Raw genomic sequence first — 20192 nt, 5'->3', positions numbered from 1 at the left:
CGTAATCGAGCAAGAGGGACGGATGGCGAAATTGGTCCGGCAAATGCAGAGGGGAATCGGGTTTTTGCTTGCGCTGCTTTTTTTGCAAGTACTGACCGCGACTTTGCCGCTTGCCTACACGGCTACCTCTCCGTCTACGTAAAAGTACCACAGTACACTGTTTCGCCAGAAGGAAGGCCACCTTTTTGTCCTATACGATTCGGCCGCGGTTATTTAAGAACCTCCCTCCGGATTTGCTTCGATAAAAATTTGAAACTTCTCCTTTCAGAATTTCAAAAAGCGAAAGATACTGTATAGGTGCCAGAACAATAATGAAAAGAGTTGCATTGAAAGATGTCGTGTTAACCAACAGTCAAATCGCGCGGATCCCAAAAGTTGTTCCACCGTCGGCCGGCGAAGAGAGGGCTCCTCCTCGTCGTTCAAATCCAACGTGGGAAGGACCACCGCCTACTCATCGAGCTCTTCCCCGACTGATGACGAGGAGCCGACCCGCCGACCGACGGAGGCAACGCCGGACGGCACTTCTATTCACCTTAGAACCTACACGGTCCCCAACCAGGAGCCGCGTCAAAGATGAGTCCCTGATTACGCTTTTGGAGGGACAGGGATTTGGTGGTCCCAAAAGCCGAAAGAGAGAGGGGAAAAGGACAGGCGGTGGAAGTCGTATCCCTGATCTTCCCATCTAAACGGGCAAAAAGGACAGGCTCAGGAGGGTAGTGAAAAACGTGGCGTTGGGATTCGCAAGGTACGACCGTACGAGTAGGCATGCAAGCTGGCACGTGACGCGCGTGCCGAATATGCCTCTCGAGTCGCTCCCTCGCTAGGACCTACCAACAGGGCAAATGAATTCGTCTATAGCCCCTCCCAATTTGAACGGCGGGACTTTCGTCTTTTCCCTAAAATGAGCCGCTGTGGCTAGGGAAGAATGTTTCAATCCGTGCAGGAACTAACTCAAGCCCGAACCGGGAATCAGGCGCCAAAATTATGCCGCCGGAACATCACAGGAAAAGCGAGAGGTAAGAATCGAATCGCCAAGCTCTAAACATCTAGTTCCTAGTCACCACCCACCGTTGCTTGTGTTCTCCACCGAGGAGAACCAGGTTCGAAGCCCCTGCGAAGCAAGGAGGCTGAAGCGTTGTGAGGTGCCTTGCCCGGGGTGCGTGGGTGGTGATTTCCTATGTGACTCCCCACGGCTGCCGGCTGTGCGGAAGTTCCCTGGGTCACCAAAAAAAAAAAAAACATCTAGTTCCTTGTCTAGATGGAAAGAAGACCTGCTCGTGAAGCTAAGCGAAGGCTAAGACATGTGAAACAAAGTGGACGGAATGTCATGCATCTGGTAACCCCCTTAAAATTTATCTCTGTTTCTCACTCGAGAATGCGGACCTGCGGAGGTTCGGTCTATGCAATATCCACACCTCTACCAGCTACATATGCCGATCTTGGAACCAGCTTCAGTCACCATCTGCGTAAGAGGGGAGTCCTGGCGCTCACAGATGAGTCTAAACCATGGCTAAGTACCTACAGATTTTACAGCAGCAACAGCCAGCAAAAACCCGATTTGTCTAGTTAGTGTTTGAGACCCGGAGGGCCTGTTCTCGAGGCACTCTCATGCCTTCGAGCATTCCAGTACATGCGCCTTGAAATTCTCCAGCTCAGCCAAAACCTCTTCTTCCGGCCTGTAGATCAGATCGCTCATTCGCCATATCTGTAGAGATGGACATGTTCACTGAGTACCTCCAATCGATAATACTTTTAAAAAATCAAAATGTGTCTGATGAGATGATGGCCAAACAAGCGTACCTGCAATGTACCACCTCCTCCAGCAGTATCACAGTCATCAGATACGCTAACCATAGTCCATGGATCAGCTGCGTTCCAGTGGAAGTCGACAATTTTGTCCCTGGATGGCACAGCAGGAAGGCACTTATGTTAATTACGAATGGCCCACTCAAGGCATTAGGCGAAAAGATTAGATAAACAAGAAGCTGGATAAAAGTTCGTTTGTATTACAGAACATTTCCTTCTAACATCCTCATCAAACCAGCCACCTCATAAAATCCCATAGTAGCTTTCACATCAAACCACTCATTTATGTTACCCTCAAGTCGGATGACTTAACAATACACCCCAAAACTAAATCAACCGGAGCCCTCGACTTTAAATAGAATCTCATTCAAAGCAAATGTGCCTTATTGACATCAGAACATACAGCTGACAGACAGATATAGATAGTGACGCAACTTGGAAGCACCCTGATAATGAGACATCATCAGTGAAGGCAGGAGTCCAGGCAAAGAACGAAGCAAGAAACTACCCACAATATAGTATATTTTTCTTTAAACATCTCTTTACTATTGAGTTTTTCCCCGCCACCTGATTATAATGGGACCTCCAACCCAACAAAACAAAACAAAACAAAACAAAAAACAAAAGAACAACATAAAAGCAAAGAAAGAAATGACTAATGGGTTAGACTAGACTTTCTGAATTGGGGAAAATAAAATAAAAGAATGATAGCACACCAAGTACAAATCCTAAGTCAAAACTTCAAAATCGGACAAGGAAATACTACTTAGGTTGGACTTAGATCACACTATCATTTGACATTCTAAAGCTTAATTCACCTGTGACCAGCATGCTGGAAAAACAATCCCGCAGGAGCATTTGGAGCCCTGTCAACCTTTTTATCAACCTGTAAGACAAAATTTCAGTACAAAAGCCCCACATATACTCCACACAAAAGTAAAGAATCGCTAAATTCAATTTTATATAAAGCCAATGGATCAAACTCTGCAAGAGGCACAAAACATGCAGATATTGCAAAAGCTAGCCTGGCAAGACAAAAAGACAAATTGCCTTACCCTCTCATAATCCCAAATGTTCAAGAGACCGTCTTCAGCAGAACTCCCAAAGACGGAAGGCTTGTCTGGAGACCACTAGAATATGCATGAAAATCAAGCACAGTAAGTACTACAAAGCAATCTTTTACAGAGAATATATATTTATATCAAAAAGCTAATTCTATTGACAATAGAAGAGAAGAAAAATCCATGGCCACCTGCACACAAAGAACAGCTGCCTTATGCCCCTCAAACTTGTAGACTGGTGAACCAACTCCATTAGAAGTGAGATTTCGCCGATCAAACATGTTAACAGAGTTATCTGCCGACCTAGGAAAACGTACCATATATTTCAAAGGAAAAAACTATGTCATCATCGAATCAATACAAAGCATAAACTTGTCGACTTGATCCACAATTAATCCCTTTTTCCATTTTTTGGGTAAAGAGAAAACCATATTATATTGGTCCACTAATTGGACCTAGACCCATTTTTAATCCATTCGATTTGAATTAAATGCAATTAGGAGTCTAGAAGTAAACCACATGATAATCAGAAACTTGACACAGGAGCATACCCGGTTAAGATTAGGTTGTTGTCATGGGGATTCCAATCCACACAATGGAGGTCACCATTATGTGCCTTCTCGACCTGATTCAACAATAAATGAGGCAGCCAACATATAACATCAGAATCAGGGAAAAGAAAAGCATATATCATCATAAGCAATAGCAATTGAATATTACGAAGAAATCTTCAGTCCAGACAAAGGTCAACAAGAATGAAAATGCAGAGATGTACACAACGCCATCAACTGGATAATGAGGCAAAAAAAATTTCATAGTATAAATCCATTTGGACGCTGTTAATGTGCTGCATCACATACACAAACGAGAGGGAATTAGTTAGCACGTACATCATGGCACAGTCCAGGACATGGCATTTAACACAATTGACATGTCCAAACTTCTGAGTCCCTTCATTTGTTAGCCTGTATGCTGGACCAAAGTGGGGGAAAAAAAGCCTAATTCTTTTATCTAACTACCTTATATTACAGCTCTATCATCATATATTTATTGCACCGACTTAGTCAACACTTCTTAGCTGGTTGGCTCATTTCCAAATCTAACGAGGTGATAAAGAGAATATAACTCATGTTCTTCACAAGCGCATGCGCACATGCAGAGAGACTGGGGTGAAGGGGACAGAGACTGAATGAGGAAGTTGGTTAAACATGCTGCATCACTCTAGTACAAGACAAAAGATGCGATATCATAATTACTGAAATCAAGCATAGATAAACGCAGGTAGGGAACACAAACAAAATAAAATCACAAGAATAGAGGGCAAGGATGAAGGGAGACATAATACACAAACCTTAGCAACGGGATTAGTGCCAACTCGTGCATCCCAAAATATAAGGCATGAATCATCACCAACGCTACAAAATTCCTGTGCACTTTAGAAGACAAAAAATACCATCAGACAACGAAGACCTCATGTCCATCTATAGCAACTAAAATTTCAAATTCAAATCTCACAGTAAACATATCTATCAGGTTCTGCCCATATTTCCTCCTGTGCTACTTACGTGGATGGACAAAAAGCCACATCTTCAACAGTATCCTCATGTCCACAGTAGATTCCTCGTGGTCCAACAGAAGGGCCATTTCCAGTTTCCTCATTACCTTCCCCAGTCTTCTTAATGATGGATCCTCCAGATCCTGGAGATTTATTAGTTGTTTGATCTGTTGCAGATGCTGTTATATGGTCTTGGATACTCCACAAAACCACCGTCTTATCCTTCCCTATGAAAAAGGCATTTATTATGTTCTTTGTAATTAACCAAATTAATGTAACTGCAGGTACAAGAAATGCACTCATTCACGCAAATAGTAGCAAAAGTAATTACTTGAATATGTCTTCCAAGTTTCAAATTAAGCAGATCATAAAAGTACCAACAAAATAATATTAGGCAGCTTCCTGTAAATTATATGGAAAAAACAAAGAAAAAGAAAGAAAAGAAAAGGTAACAAGGGAAATGCCATCCTACTCTCCACAGCACCTTCTTTTTTCCATGCAAATTCTGCTCTTTAAAACTGTTTCTTTGCCAATTGGTTCGGTATGCATAGTCATAGTCCTTCCTAAATGAATTTTCTCTTATTCACGGTCCACAAATACTGAAAACTCCAATCCTTGACTAACATTATCAAACCCATAATATCCTACCTCCAGAGAGAACAAAGGGTTCAGCTGGACACATTGCAAGGGCAAATTCAGCATTCTCTTGATGTCCAGTTAAAATCTGCCAAAAAAGCCAAAAGGGCAGATAATAAAAGAGATGCAAACATCTGGGTCAGCATGGAACTATAACCTTTGCTGAAGCCTGGCAAATCAGCTGGTGCAATAGAACATTTCAAGAAATGTGAAGCTCAGGACATCTATCAAGTTACTATAAGTTCGTGAAGGCAGATGAGATCTTGCCTTCAGAAATTATTGCAAATCTGAGACATAAGCTGAATTTTTTTTTTATAAGATTGCAAAACCACCTTCAACTTCAACTTGCTCTCCATATTGAATACCCTCATCACATTTCAAAACTTTACATTTTGCAGCTCACCAACTTAAAAAGACCTATTTGTCATCATGCACACCCGAAATCTACACCAGCAAAATGAACCTAATGCTGAGGACGGGGTAATTTGGGCAAGAAAATGGCAACTTAGTAAATTATATGTAGCTTGGAGATGCAACTTGAAATCCAATGCAAAACTGAAAATGGTAATTGAAGGTTTGGGAATACAAGGAGGATAACTGATATGGGAAGCTGAGGTGGATGCATTAAGGGTTGGGATCCAAGCACAAGATAAGTTTCTTGTTAGTACAAACAAGATCAATTACATTACTGAATAAACTAGTGTTACTACAAGTTCTTAGTATCTTCATGACCTATGAATTCAGCATCTCACACTCATCCTCTCTAACTGTGAAAATACTCTATCAGTTCTACATGCATAGACCAAATTACAAGTTTCAAATGTAACTTGCACAAAGGACCGATTGATTGACCTTACAACAGTAAGCAGCATGACTGTTTTCATTTTTTCTTCCAAACGCACCAGAGGAATTTTTTTCCAGGAGCTACTAATAATTGGCAAATGAACTAAAAAAATAAAATCTAAACATGTGTCAATACTGGAAGATGCATTGAGTCTGATCAAGAACAAACCAGATTTGGACGAGAAGCTGTAGCTCCATAGACAGCATGCCGGTTAGGCTGGGATTCCACGTCCCAAATGAGAACCTAAAATTCCAAATAACATCGGAAGCACTAAGCAGATTAACGAGCCATGAAATTTTGTAGATCCCACGAATCCCAGTAAAAGCATGAGAAAAATCTCATAATTAACCTACATCTGGGCTGTCAGTGTGAGTTGCCACAATATTGGGATTCTGAGGAAGTTCCCTGATTCTGTTAACCTGAAGTACAATAATCAATGATCAACATAGATAAAAACCATGCATATCATAAAGTAAAAACTGATAATCAAACATTTTAAGATAGAGAAGCAAAAGGTAAAGGTGAGTTGGCACATAATAATTTCATATATTTGCTCAAAGATAATAAATGAAAGAGAACTAGATCAGAGTTTGGATTAAAAACAAAGTAGAAAGATCATCAAGGTCTCAAATTTAAAAATTTAAAAAAAAGCAAAGATTTTGTGTAGTCTGATTGTGAATGTTTCTGTTTGATTAGGAGCTTGCCCATCGAGAAATGAGAGTTACCTCTCCAGGATGTATAATTGTCTTGTACTTCCTTATGAAGGGAGAGCGAGCTTCCTCATTAAACTGAAAATCAAGTATGCAGAGATTAAACACCACATTGTTAAAGTCAACAAGGATGAGATACACAAAAATAGATAAACAACAACTCCATCATGTGTCTGCAAATGACCTGGGACACGTGCTCTGCAGCCGCAACTCTAGGTTTCACAACTTCACAGTTTGCTATCACCAAAGTATTTGGAACACTGCCATCAGTCTGAGAACAAAAAGAAAGAGATTAATGAAGCAATAGAGAAAGCACAAATAAAGAACAACTCAAGTTTCATCTATTTGCCACCAAAGGAGCAACAAGATGTAGATAAAAAATTTAAGGTTGTTTTAACTTCAAACCAACTTCAAACCAATCTCTTAAGTCAATATTAGTGATGTACATCAGCACTGAATTTGAAATAGTACTAAATTTTAAAATGCCAAATTCGTATCAAAGTCATTAATAAAATATTGTGTCAATTGTGGCAGCTGAGATTTTCAGTAGAAAAACTAATTAGCTCAACTTCAACCAAGAAAAATGCTTGTGCTTTCAACTCAACCTGCTCATGCATCCAGCTTGTTGAACTCTAAAAATGATATGAGGGTTTGACAACAATTACTATCGTTCTCTAGATTTTCATGTAAACTTAATTTCCCATAACAACAGAATTCGTCAGCTGCTGTACTACCAAGGTAAGTTGTTTTTACGAACATTAATCCAACATGTGCAGGCAGCAAGAAATGTTCAACTATCACAACCATATAAAAGTCCTCAGCAGTTTATTAACCGGTGAATTTTAGTTACAGGTCCTCCTTAATACTATCGAAACCACTAGATTAAGTATGTGACAGACGGGATCACACAACTTTAGACTTCGACACTAGATCATCATTGCTCATTACCTGCTCAGAAATGTAGAGCCGCTGCCGATTCTTATAAGTCGCTTGCTCGAGTTGCGGGCCCCACCTGCATGATGTCAGTCATCGCCAAATTCAAATCCACCTATAATCGAAACAATCCGCAAAATAAAGAACATCATCAAGCCAACGCATAAACACAAACGAACAAAGCCTTTGATCAGTACCCACAAGCTTCTCCTTAACACTCAAAGGATCACCAACACCTTCCCCCAAAAACCCAGGAGGCCTGGCACAAACTAGCAGCCACATATACCCTAGCACACCTCGACCCACCACAACGGAACTCCAAAATCCAGCATTTCCGAGACAACTCCTCCGAACCAAACCTACAAATCCACAGGCACCACACCAAACTCGCACGAAACCAAAATGCAGTTCCGGACTGGCACAAGAGAGAAGGTCACGCGTACCAAAACCCTAAAACCCTAAATCAACCCAGCACCTACCTACCTAGACCTATCAACACGGCACTCGCAATACTTCTAAACCTCCGAAAATTCAACATCCGCGCCACTTTACCCGAGCAAAACCTCCCAAGAAAAAGAAAAGAAACCCTAGATTTCCGCCGGCGCTAACCGGAAACAGCTGACGGAGCGGGAGGCCTGTCCGAAATTACCGGCAGGAGAGAGAAGGCCAGAGGAGGTTGTGGTTGGCGAGCCAGTCGTAGAGGACTGGGACGAGGGACTTCCACCGCGCGTACTTCTCGTCGACCGCGTGCTGCTGCTGCGGCCTCCGGTCCCGGCCCCCCGCCGACCCCGACGTCGACGACCTGGTGGCCGCCGGTGCCGGCGCCGGAGCCGCCTGCTGCTGCGGCGGCGGCGGCGGCGGCGGCTGGTGGAGCTGCTCCTCCTTCTTGTCCTCCTTCGGCTTCGGCTTCCGGCCGCGCTTCTTCGGGGCCTGCGGCTGCGGCTCCATCGCCGGAGAGAGAGCGCGCTCGACCGGCACCGTGCGCTTCGGTTGCTCCCGGTCGGGTAGTAGTTAGGCAGTGAATCGGACTGGAGGAGTTAGAGAGAGAAGTCTTCCCGTATTTGAATGGTGAAATCGAGGTCAAAATAGTAAAATTCAAAATAAAAAAAATGAATCGTCCGCCTTTGTCTTTTTTCTTTTTCTTTTTTCGAAAATCCGGGTTAATCTGGACCGTCGAATTTAATAATTTTCTTTCCTTTTAAATTGGTTTCGATTTGTGGACTTCGTTTCAAAATGCCCTCCAAAACTAGAGCGATTATTGGCGGTGAAAAGGTGGCCTGCCGTGGCACAATTCTTCTTGAATTAAGTTACAAATGAGCGCATATTTTTTAGGGAAAAGATGAAAATGACATGGCAAACCAAAAATATTTAATTTGCCTGTTTAAGCTTTCTCCCCTATATTGGACTGTACGAGTAAAGTTGAAAACATCTCTCTGGCTTGGTCCATATAGATTATCTCGTGCACACCCACGTCATTGCATTTTGGGAATTTGATCACACTTCCCACCTCATAACGCACATCCGTCTAAAAGTTGAATCGAGCCGAATCAAACTTAAACTCGCTACCAGTTTCTTCGAGCCAAGCGCTGGTATTAGTATGAACTCATGCACGAGGAGTCGAGTCGAGTCGAGTTTACACATTAACATGCGAACCCAACTTGTCTGGATAACGATCCTCCTAGCAAATTGGCCACCGTGGATTTGCCAGATGGCCGGATCGTAATTGCATGATGCCGACTCATCAATCATGGAGCAAAATCATGGGAATCGTCATTGCCATTAGATCAGAACATAAGAAATAGAATGCACCGCTTCACAGGCTTCTCTGCAGAAGCTTTGCGCCAAGGCATTCCTTTCTTCCTGAGTTTTTCACAGACACAATGCCTGTTCGCCTAGCTTGTGTCGTAAGATCGTGTACCAACCACAAGATTGCAACGAGCATTCAGATATATTTCGGTAACCATGGAAGGTCATTGACTTGTAAGGGGCGAGGCACTAAATCATAGCAAAAATCTGTGAAACAACAAGAGGAAAACAGCATTGGATTCGAAAACCACTACCTCGTTCTACTAATAAAAACCTCCCTGATTAAGTCTGCCAAAATTGTTCCCAGCATTCTCGAGGATACTGTCCATTATACGTAACTATATCCAGTCAGGTAACAGCAAATAACTCGATCTAAGTAGCTTGAGAATCAAACATAAACGCCCGATGAGAGAAGAAGAAATAAGGACCCGAATCCCTGCACCAGAAAGGGAAAATCAGAAACAGAATGGTAAAGCTCAAATGTAGTCTCGTGCATGCAAATGTATTGATCTGAATTGAGGCTCGTGATTGTACAAGCATGTATGAGCATGTACAGGTGATAACAAAAGAAGCAAAAATGTACCAGGAAGACAGATGCCACTGCCCCAGTAGTCACCTCCTTGACAAGGCTGAGGTTCCGTCTTGAGGAGGTTGTCTCATGACTGCAAAGGAGAAAGTATATCAGGCTCGAGAAAGCAGTTGCAGTGGGCAGAAACACAAAACTAGTCTGAGTGCTGCTACAAAACTGGACCATGTTGAACATTTATCAGTTAATACAATGGCTATTCAATTGACATCAGAGCACCAATTATGTTACCAGTCATTTGGCTAATTAACATTTTGCCATGATGAAAACACGCAAAATCAGCCAAGAACTCAATAGCACAGTTCAGTTTAGAAAAGCCTCCCACAATGGCCAGAACCCAATAAGTCCCCTAATGCTCATCTCTCTCCAAATCCAAATCCACAAAGTCAATAATGTGACAATTCACAAGCTGACCTGGGGCCATCACTCCCTTGGTAACACATCAAAGAAAGTGAAAGAATTGGATTACTATCAAATGAAAAATCTCTTTCCTAGCAGGACAACGAGGGAGAGATAGTCCGCTCTTAAAGGAAGATTCATTGTCCTAAAACAAAGAAAAGCACATCCTTAATTTCGATTGATGTTTCATATCCTTTCTGCAGTGAAAGTGGAGGTAAACAACGGCATAACTCGTGAGTCATGACTCTTGAATTCTAGAACAATGGAAGTTATTAGGCTTGAGGGTAGAAGTCGGAGACAAAGAAAAGAGACAAGACAACCATCCTAAGTATGCAGTAACCATACCAATCGAGATTTGCATCACTTCATCAATATCCTCTCGCCTTTTACATCACAACTCGCAACTGGATATAGAACCACGCGCGTCCATGCCTACAATGCGCCTTTTAACAAAATGGACTATCATTTTTCTCCCTAACGCTGATTTTAAGAGCTTCCAAAGAGAATATCGAGTTCCAAGCATCATGGATATAACAATATCCCATCAAATAGCCCGCAAGCTTACATCTTTAACCTAAGAGCGCATGAAAAGCAGCAACGAAAATGCAACGCTGGCATGCAAGACAGACAATCCGGGTTCCAGATCACCGAGACAACCCGAACCAACCACATCGTCCGCATCCATCCCCAATTGTTAACGAAATCCCCTCCGATACCATCAACAATCACTCGCCAGTCTTCCTAACCACAACACGAAATGCGCCGGCGATCTAAACCCCGATCCGATCCGCCGAAACACCGAGACCAGTCAACGAGTCCCTGACCTCGCGAAACCGCACTCCGAATCCTAATTCCTCGAGAACGCGACGCTCAGGCAGCCAAGAAGCTCCACCGAGCAAGCGAGCAAGCGAAGAGCAACATCTCCGAAGACTCAAGCCAAAAAAGGAAAAGACAAAAAAAAAAAAAAAAACAAAGGACTGAAATCAGCATGCGGAGGACAGATCGGGAGCTCACATGAAGAACGCGGCGGTGAAGACGAGGCCGATCGCGAGCATGAGGAAGGCCAGGGTCGGGTACAGCGAGTCCGGCACCGGGCTGGCGATTGCTCTCGGCGGCGCCTGCGAGATCGAGAAACGGAAGGAACCGCAAAAAAGAGAGGACGGAAATCAGCCGGGGCGAGCATCGGACGGAGACGGAGCTCTAGGGTTTCAAAGAGGCGACCGAGAGAGAGAGAGACTCACCATCGTCGTCGCTGAAGCTCGGAAGGTGGTCGTCGGTCTGCGTCAAGCCGCTTCTCTTCGAGTTCGATTGCAGTGAGAAAGCCGTCGTCCAGTCTCGTAGACGATGGACTTAAAAAGCTGAGAAGAAAGGTGGGCTTGGGCTTGGGCCGTTTGATGGCCCAAGATTTTGGCATGGGCCTGAGCTCATTTACTGAAAATTTAATATATATTTAAAAGATATTTTATCAATACCCAAAATTACATTTTTCTTTTTAAAGAAATTAGCTTTAACATATAATCTGCATATTTTTTCAAAAGACAAAAATTATTTGCTGACATTTTTGTATATTAAAACGTCAACCCGATAAACGATGTATGGAGCATCCGATGCAAAGTTAACTGCAACTTTTTAGCTTAGATTGGACAATTCAATTGAAGAAACTTCACAGTATTTCATTTAAATGAAAATATTCTAGGGCGTGAACATATCAGAAGCATTTCCTAGCAAGATGTCGGCAGCTCGACCGATCGAGCAAGTCACACAATCTGACTCTCCAATAGCAAGGTTTTAAGCTTGCCTATATTGCAATTGCAATCCATCACATGACTTATACCTTATACAGTGCGGCGGTTTCTAAAATTTTGATCATCTCGAATCTTATCGTGATTGAATCCTCTTGAAAATTCATTTTTATTTGATACTTGCAAACCTTCAACAAAATTAGACCCATCAATTGGATGGATCAAGTTAGGATGAAAATGATCCAATCCAAATTGATCAAGTTAATCCTTTTTAATCAATTTCCATGCAATACGAATCTAGTAGTTCATTCTTGACATGATCCGCATTGCTAAAACACTTCTATATTTAACCCAATCTAGAAAAACATATGCCCCAACTTAGAGGAGAGTTGCGGAATGAGCAAGCACGAAATTAAGTGAAGGCGAGAAAGATTGAAATAGTTTATGACCCATTTAGATAGGTGCAACAAGATATGACACTGACTCAACATGACCTCTTTCCATTGAGGAGCTCATTGACAAGATGCGGTTAACGTTCTGTACATGTCAGCAGTTGGAGCTAATCATTCCAGCGATCTTTTCTCTCTCCAGTTACAAGTCAACAGAAGAAATTTACACTGAATCAAACAAGTCCTTCCCCTCCATAAGTAGCATAACCCTGCATTCGCAGCCTCAGCGAAAAGCTTCATCTGTAGCAGCTCCTGCTTCGCATGGCTTATCACGGTCGGTCTGATGACATCCCGTCAGTGCCGACCATTTACACCGGGCTGTCGGTTCGCACCGGCTGGTTCTCCTGTCTTGTGATCGCCAGCTGATGCGAGCCGTTGTTGGGAGTGGAGGACCGCCATGCTGGTTGATCCGCAAAATTTCAAGAACAAAAAAATCGTGACAGGATGGAACTTGAGTCGATTCTTGTCGCCTAAGAAAGCTCCCTCAGTTGGAACCTGGCCATAACCCCAGAAATGAGCCGTGTTCACTCGCGCTGCCCCCGGACAATGTTCTCAGTCTCTCCCAAAAATGCCTTCCTCTTCCCGCTCTCATAGGACCCGAGCTCGAATACCTCCGCAATGGACCTGAGATGGGCCTCGTGTACCCTGTTGATGTGCCGAGAAAATCTGAAACCAACATTCCTCGCTCGCTATTACTGACAGAATCGTAGTCCGGATCTGAGTATCGGCCTTGCAAAGGATGATGCTCTAACTGTCCAGAGCCAGCACCAGCCCTGGGATCCAACTCAATGGACAAGTCTTCCCGGCTAGAGCTTCTGGAACCGGCCTCTCTAGACTCGTCGCACTCGCACTCATTACATACTAGTTTTAGCGCCTGCACGACCTCACCCATGAAAGGACGGTGTGATACCTCAGGCTGCACGCACATCGAAGCGATCGCCGCCACTTTGGCCACACTATCGAAGGGGACGTTAGGTCCCAGAGATTGGTCTAGCATTGCTTCTAGCCCTTCTCTGCTAGTGAGTAGCGGACGAGCCCAGGCGACCAGGTTCTCTTGACCGGGTGGTTGTGACATGTCGACTGGCTTTCTTCCTGTCAGGAGCTCTAGGAGTACAACTCCGTAACTGTAGACGTCGCTTTTCACGAGAAGATGCCCTGTCATGGCATATTCGGGAGCAACATACCTGGATGCAATCCAAATGTGAAGAGGATTTTAGCATTGTTGTGGTTAGATATAATCTCAAAGCAGACGATTTAGAATCTCAAAGGGTCACATCTGAATGGCCAAACATTGGAGAATAAATTGCTTATAAGCTGACAGATACTTCTGCACAAGTTTTCATGAGACCATAATTCCAGTGAAAGTTAGCAAGAAAGAAGTTTGGTTTGAATTCAGACTTGTTATGTTAAGATGGATGTACCAGAGATTAGGTCCCAAGAGACCTCAAATTAGTGATGTTATGCTGCTTTAAACCCACATTTACGACGGACACAAATTAGAATTAACCAAAGAACATGAAGGAACTATTTGAACAAGAGAGGAATTTCCTAACCCGAAGGTTCCCATGACACGTGTAGAGATGTGTCTATTTTCCTCATCCATAGCAGTGCGAGCCAAACCAAAATCCGACACTTTGGGTGTAAAATCATGTTCCAATAATATGTTGCTGGCCTTGAAGTCCCTATGTATAACACGCGGGCTCGAGTCCTCATGCAAATAGGCTAAACCACGAGCAGAACCAAGCGCTATCTTCATCCTAGCACCCCAATCTAGTGGGGCAGCTTCCTTGTCAACTCCTGAAAGCATGGGAAAATGGACACTAGCTTTACACCTCATGAAGAAGAATGAAGAGCGAGACAAAAATATGTTAGTACTAGAGAGAAGTAGCATATTAATCTACACTATACCTACCATGCAAATGAGATTCCACACTGCCATTTGGAATAAGTTCGTACACAAGGCAGCGGACACGTTCCTCCGCACATATACCAATCAGCTTGACAAGATTCCTGTGATGTAGGCGGCTAAGCATCTCGATTTCAGCTAAAAATTCCCGGCCGCCCTGTTGATCCTCCCTCTTCAGAACTTTCACAGCTACTTTGGTCCCATCTTCAAGAATGCCACTGTATACACGCCCAAAGCCACCTTCGCCAAGTACTCTTGACTCATTGAAATGATCAGTAGCTTTTTCAATGTCACTCACGCTGTAAGTTTTAGCTGACCCAGCATAAGTCGGTAAGCTAGATCCAAATGACAACGAGGCAGAGCTTGGGCCACTTCCAAGGATAGACCCTGGCATAACTGCAAGACATCGGCCTCCGTAGTGAGAATGGGGGAACTCCCCTCGACCCAATCTTGCAATACTTAATTGATATTCTAGGCTAAAGTTGCAACAAAATATTAACCAAGTTTATGTTCTTGTCAATTCTACTACTAAAATATGGAACATCTGATAAGACTCATCTTTCCTGAAATGGCACTAAATTGAAATTCCTCTTGTTTCATTATTAGTCCTGTTATGCGCAAGTATTTGGCCAACTTCTTCTGGAGTTTTTGTTTTATGGACCACCTTTGAAAACCAATCTCTGCAAGATCTGGTCCATGCATAAGTATCATGACAGCACATCTGATTAACTGTTGGCAATCAACTATTACCTGGTGACTTTACGACAGATGGTAACAATGCCTGTGGAGCCGGTGCAGGTTGAACAACTCGATCTCTGTGTTTCATTATCCAAATCCAACCAGCAACAGAGCATAAAACAATAGCAACAAGGGCAGATAGGACAATAATAGCAACCGCACCACCACTTAACCCGTGATTATGCTGCCCCTTCTGCACATCTACCCCGAGAGGTTTATTTGTTCTTGCATTATTGTCATTGCCGGAGTAGGGCCCACCATCAATCATTGAAGCATCTGGGGGCAAAGGCGGTGATGCAGGTAATCCTGTAAACCCAATACAATACAAGTATACAGCAATGTCTCAAGATCAACTCGGTGTCATGAAGTGAAGGTAAAAAGTTACTGACAGGCACCATGACTGACATAAAACATTACCAGGATATCGCACATACAGTACTTCATAATCACCGAAGTAGGAAGCATTTATGAAGATCTGCTTATGCCAAAATCTCTCGAAAGTCAAGAAAGCGGTGGTATTATCGAATTTGTTCCCTAGCGGTACCAAGTCGATTAGCACAACAGTTTTCTCAGGCTGCTCAGTGGCAGCGTTTGCCCCCATTATGCGGACTTGACTTTGCTTCATAAACACCCCTGAAGCAATTTCTTCAGCCAACTCTGAAACCAAGGGGAAGAAAGTATAAAGAGCAACATTGAGGCGCAGACCAACTTGCATAGGCCATACGCAGCCACAAGGAGACCCAGGAGGAGTATTTGTGTATGGCTCTGTGCACGTTGTTGCTGAACAATCTGCAGAAAAGAATGTCCCAGTTTTACATCTTCAAAAAATAGCGAAGGCACAACATCTGGCCGTAAGCTCCAGAGAAACAAAAGCAGAACATGGCTTAACTAACCTTCATTTGGAGGTGGGGGCGGTAATGCCCGAATAGGAGGCGGAGGTGGCACTATGAGATTTGTTAGTGGAGGCTTAGAAGGAGAAACTTGATAAATTGCACCACATGCAATAAACAATAGCAACATAAGATAGAAAGAATAATCCTAATCGATCAAAAATTGAGAAATACCAGTTTTCTCTTACTTTTGGGATGGCCAGGCACAGTTTTGGGAGATGGAGAAGGTGCCGGTGGTAAATCACTCTTCAAAGGAGGATTGGTGAAATGGGGTGGAGAAACCAAAGAGCCTGAGCAAGGACAGCATCGGATGTAAAAGTTTGGTTGGGTGCCATTAAATAAAATGGCTCTAACATATTGAGAATGGGCCTACCTGGACTTGGTGATGGAGGAGCATTGTGTCTTTGTTTGTGTTTTGGAAGTGTAGCTGGAGCGGAAACTGGGCCTAGCAGATATTAGAAAGAAAAGAATCAGAATCAAAGGGACAAATATGCAACCTATCCCCAAAATTCTAATTGGTCGTTACATGATTCCCAAATGCAAATTCTAAACCACTTGACTTGTGGAACCTGGAGAAGAAGCTGAATGGTCGGAGAAAGGAGGAGGACTGCTAATTTTCTTCCCTGTCTTACGATGCATATTAGATGAGGGCAAGGGCGAATTTGCAGAAAAATGATGCCCTTTGCTGGAAGGTAATGGAGGAGGCAATGGAGCATCAGCAGAGATATGACCGGTTTTGTGTGGGGAAGGAGCTATGCCGCCAGATGAACCTGCACGAATAAATCTAAAAGTTAATGCTTAACTCTATTTTCACCAATTAGCCCACACAATCCTGAGTCCTGACTTAGCCACATCCATAAGCAATGATGAAAAGCTCACCTTTAGATGGCAAAGGCGAATGGCTTGGGGGTAGTACAGCCTTCCGAGCATGATGATGGTTAACAAATGAAGCTGGAGGTAAAGATGCGGGCGAATGATGCCCTTCGCTTGGAGGAGGCAAAAGAGAGGGAGCAGGAGCACTGGCTTTGTGCAAAGAAGGAGATACAGCATAAAAAGAACCTGTTGCAGAAATTTTGCTATTTTGAGGACAAGATTCTTGGTGGCATTTAAGAACCGCATGCAGGTCATCCCTGTACCTTTAGGTGGATGTTGCCTGGGAGGCAGATCAGTGGGAGCATTATTTGAGGGTGGAGCAGCAGGCATCTTGTCTTTTTTTTTCAGCGGAGTTGATGCAGGAGATATGTGGCGGCCTGCAATCTCACATAGAACAGATGAAGCATCATATTTGCTACGCAAAAATCAATCAGATTTGATAAAGATGGACAAAGATAAAGTGAGAAAGTCAGGAACAAGCAAGCCAGAGACACCAATCATATGATCATGGCTCCTCTACTTCTATATACCCAGTAGCCGCTTGAGAGATGTCTCATCAATCTTTTGAAACCATAAGAACAGAAAACTTGACGCTGAAAACATGTAAATATATAACCATAGATTACCAATAATCTCATTTTTTAGCTATATATATACCCTTTATATGCAGTAAGCCACATCTCTTCTATGCCCAATGGCTTCAGAATTTCTCACTACATCACTATACCTATATTTCAGTTGGTACCTGACGGAGATTCTTTAGGTGCGTGTGGGTGGACCGACGGGGAATTTAGTATCCCCTCCTTTGACGGAGATGCTGCTGGTACTGCAATTAATTTATTAAGAGAAATAAACACCTTTAACAAAAAAATGCTGTGTTAGAAAGATAATTTATTGAAGATTATTGCAGAGGCGCACCTGGTGATATAGGTGGTGTGATATGAGGCATCATGGGACGTTCCGCTGGTGGACCTTGTCCTATTTTTCTTGGGGGAGATGGAAATGATGCTGTTATTGGAGATGAAAAGATCAAATATAGCCGGAGAAAATTAAATAAATATCATTAAAAGTGATATTGGAGATTATGTCCAGAGGCGCACCTGGTGGCATAGGTGGTGTGATATGAGGCATCATGGGACGTTCCGCTGGTGGACTTTGTCCTATTTTTCTCGGGGGAGATGGAAATGATGCTGTTATTAGAGATGAACAGATCAAATATAGTCGAAGAAAATTAAATGAATATCATTAAAAATGCTAATCACCTACCTGGGACACTCGCTTCTGGGACAGGACTATGGACTACCGAATCATTTCTTTTGTGTCCAGCTGGTGGGAAAGTTACAGGAATACTATCATTGTCTACTGGTGAATATGCAGGTGGATGTTTTGTAGGTGTTAAAGTAGGAGCTGAACATCACAACGACAAAAGACAGCTCATGAATGACAATAATCGCGTGGACCACAGGTAAAAGATACAACAGAACAAAGTGGTATGTACCAGGAGCTAAAGAGACTGCAGGAGTTACTTGTACTGGTGCCTTCTCAGGAGATTCACTTGGTGGGGGAGCCAAAGCCCCTCTTTCGATACTCATCGGTGGAGGTGCCAAGGGGTGCGAAAAAGATGAATTTGGATTACTTGGAGACAAGAATGGTACAAGTTCTGTGGTCTTCGGAGGCGGCGAAGCAGACAAAGGTGGTGACGCAAGTGGAGGTTGTGACATAGACCCTGATTGAGGAACGAGGCTTAAATTATATCAAGAAGGGTAAGGATCCAACAGTTTTAGAGTCGCATACCACTGGGCTGAGATATGGAGCTCGGTGCATTTTCAACCGTGCTTCTTTGGTCTGGGGATGGCGAGGAAGAAAAAAGAGGTGGTGCTGCTAGTGGAGAGAGCGAAGTTGACCCTGAATTGTGGAATGAGAAACTCAATTATTCAAAAACCAACTGAAATTGAAAAAATTTCTGAAGACAGAAAAATTACCAAGTGATGAACTTGGCGGGCTGCTATTGAGTGGCTTCATTTGATGGGCAGGAGGCTCTGCTTCTATTGGAGTAATAGCAGAGAAATTCTCAGTAGATGGAGACATGTTGTACCCTGAAAGGATTTGAAAAAGAAAAAGAAAAAAAAAACAAAACATTTGACGGACTATTAAACTACTCATGCAAAGATATGAAAGCTTAAAATCCATTTTGCTTTCAATTGGTCTGGGTAAGGATTGCATCCATGCTGATCTCAGTTTAACAATAACCAACTATATGACAGCAAATAGTAAATTGAGAAAAGCCTACACAAATGAAGAAATACAGCATAAACATCTATGCAAATCATGCCTAATGGCCGTTCATAGGGTAAACCATGACCTACCAAAAAATTTCCCAGATGGGAGAGCTCAGCTGTGAAGGAGATAATGCTGAAACCTACGAATTTTAATTCGGGAAAACATCGAACTAGAACTTGCAATTAAGGACCGCTTAGTGTGATTTTTACACAATACTGCATAGAACATAGCACATTGAAATCAACAGAAGAAGAATAGCGTGAATGATGGATCTGAATGCCTTTGCCAGATACCTCTCCTCAATTCATTCTCCGGCTTAATCATTGCAGACAAATCACTAAATGCAACAGCATGACGTTAGCAGTGAGCCAATGAAGAGACGGATTTGTGTGACTTTCTTTATATACGAGACCTTACGATTGGCAAGTGAAATTTGATAAACCAAGACAGCAGTTACCATTGGATCAAACGTTAAAGTTCAGCAGCTGCATCAAGATCACAGTCTAACAAGTAAAAAGGCAAGAAAAACTTTTGTACCTGCAGATCCCTGGACGGCTGAAGCAAAGCTGATGATACAGAGCAGAACCAGCTGGACAATGATCACTTGCATCACCACCCCCATATCTCATTCAACACCAAATCCCAATCCTTACAACCCCAACTCCCTCAACGAGGATCTTTTTTTTTTTTGGTAGAATCCTCAACGAGGATCTTGATAACCATTAAAACCCAAATACAGTATCGATTAAAAAAAAAAAATCAACTCTACAAAAAGAGAAGATTGCTAAATCAACAGACTTGATAACACTTGAAGCAAGATTGAGGAGGAAGGGAATCAGATCAGCAAGCCAGAGACCCCCGCGTACAGTGAGAGCAAAGCAACGCAATAAATTCTCCTTTTTCTTCCCTTCCCTTTGGTGGAGGAAACACCATAAAGGCAAGAAGAGAGATTTAATCAATCTCTCTGCGAGTAAGCAA

General features: G+C 43.0%; 3 protein-coding genes across 10 annotated transcripts; all 3 read right to left on the bottom strand.

Moving 5' to 3' along the window:
- Nucleotides 1-1304: 1304 nt before the first annotated feature.
- On the bottom strand, nt 1305-8593 carry LOC104438324 (WD-40 repeat-containing protein MSI4). The gene is made up of 15 exons (XM_039310262.1): nt 8195-8593; nt 7561-7624; nt 6797-6883; nt 6628-6690; nt 6256-6321; nt 6071-6145; nt 5071-5146; nt 4433-4649; nt 4219-4300; nt 3419-3492; nt 3059-3170; nt 2862-2936; nt 2625-2692; nt 1801-1900; nt 1305-1705 (listed from the first exon to the last, which is right to left on the bottom strand). The coding sequence occupies exons 1-15, from the start codon at nt 8491-8493 to the stop codon at nt 1607-1609; spliced, it is 1557 nt and encodes a 518-aa protein (XP_039166196.1). The 5' UTR covers nt 8494-8593; the 3' UTR covers nt 1305-1606.
- A 903-nt stretch (nt 8594-9496) lies between these two features.
- Nucleotides 9497-11712, bottom strand: LOC104438325 (transmembrane protein 258-like). Its single transcript, XM_010051449.3, has 4 exons — nt 11578-11712; nt 11351-11454; nt 9935-10013; nt 9497-9787 (listed from the first exon to the last, which is right to left on the bottom strand). Exons 1-4 carry the CDS (start codon nt 11578-11580, stop codon nt 9740-9742), a joined length of 234 nt encoding a protein of 77 aa, XP_010049751.1. The 5' UTR covers nt 11581-11712; the 3' UTR covers nt 9497-9739.
- Nucleotides 11713-12550: 838 nt separating this feature from the next.
- Nucleotides 12551-19889, bottom strand: LOC104438327 (receptor-like serine/threonine-protein kinase ALE2). 8 transcript variants are annotated; one of them, XM_010051452.3, is made up of 19 exons: nt 19752-19889; nt 18917-19030; nt 18729-18839; nt 18433-18660; nt 18201-18341; nt 18035-18124; nt 17853-17942; nt 17680-17760; nt 17198-17311; nt 16941-17120; nt 16631-16831; nt 16435-16506; nt 16250-16351; nt 16065-16151; nt 15589-15960; nt 15184-15477; nt 14440-14829; nt 14081-14324; nt 12551-13711 (listed from the first exon to the last, which is right to left on the bottom strand). In XM_010051452.3, the coding sequence occupies exons 1-19, from the start codon at nt 19834-19836 to the stop codon at nt 13012-13014; spliced, it is 3696 nt and encodes a 1231-aa protein (XP_010049754.2). In that variant the 5' UTR covers nt 19837-19889; the 3' UTR covers nt 12551-13011. The 8 variants fall into 8 exon arrangements, with proteins under 8 accessions (XP_010049754.2, XP_010049757.2, XP_018727139.2 ...); XM_010051455.3 differs by having other exon boundaries at nt 16694-16831; XM_018871594.2 differs by having other exon boundaries at nt 18035-18094.
- Nucleotides 19890-20192: the final 303 nt, after the last annotated feature.

The sequence above is a fragment of the Eucalyptus grandis genome, chromosome 3, assembly GCF_016545825.1.
Source record: "Eucalyptus grandis isolate ANBG69807.140 chromosome 3, ASM1654582v1, whole genome shotgun sequence".
NCBI classification, from domain to species: Eukaryota; Viridiplantae; Streptophyta; class Magnoliopsida; order Myrtales; family Myrtaceae; genus Eucalyptus; species Eucalyptus grandis.
Note: the sequence above shows the minus strand (reverse complement) of the source record. Positions and strands in the feature narration are given on the sequence as shown.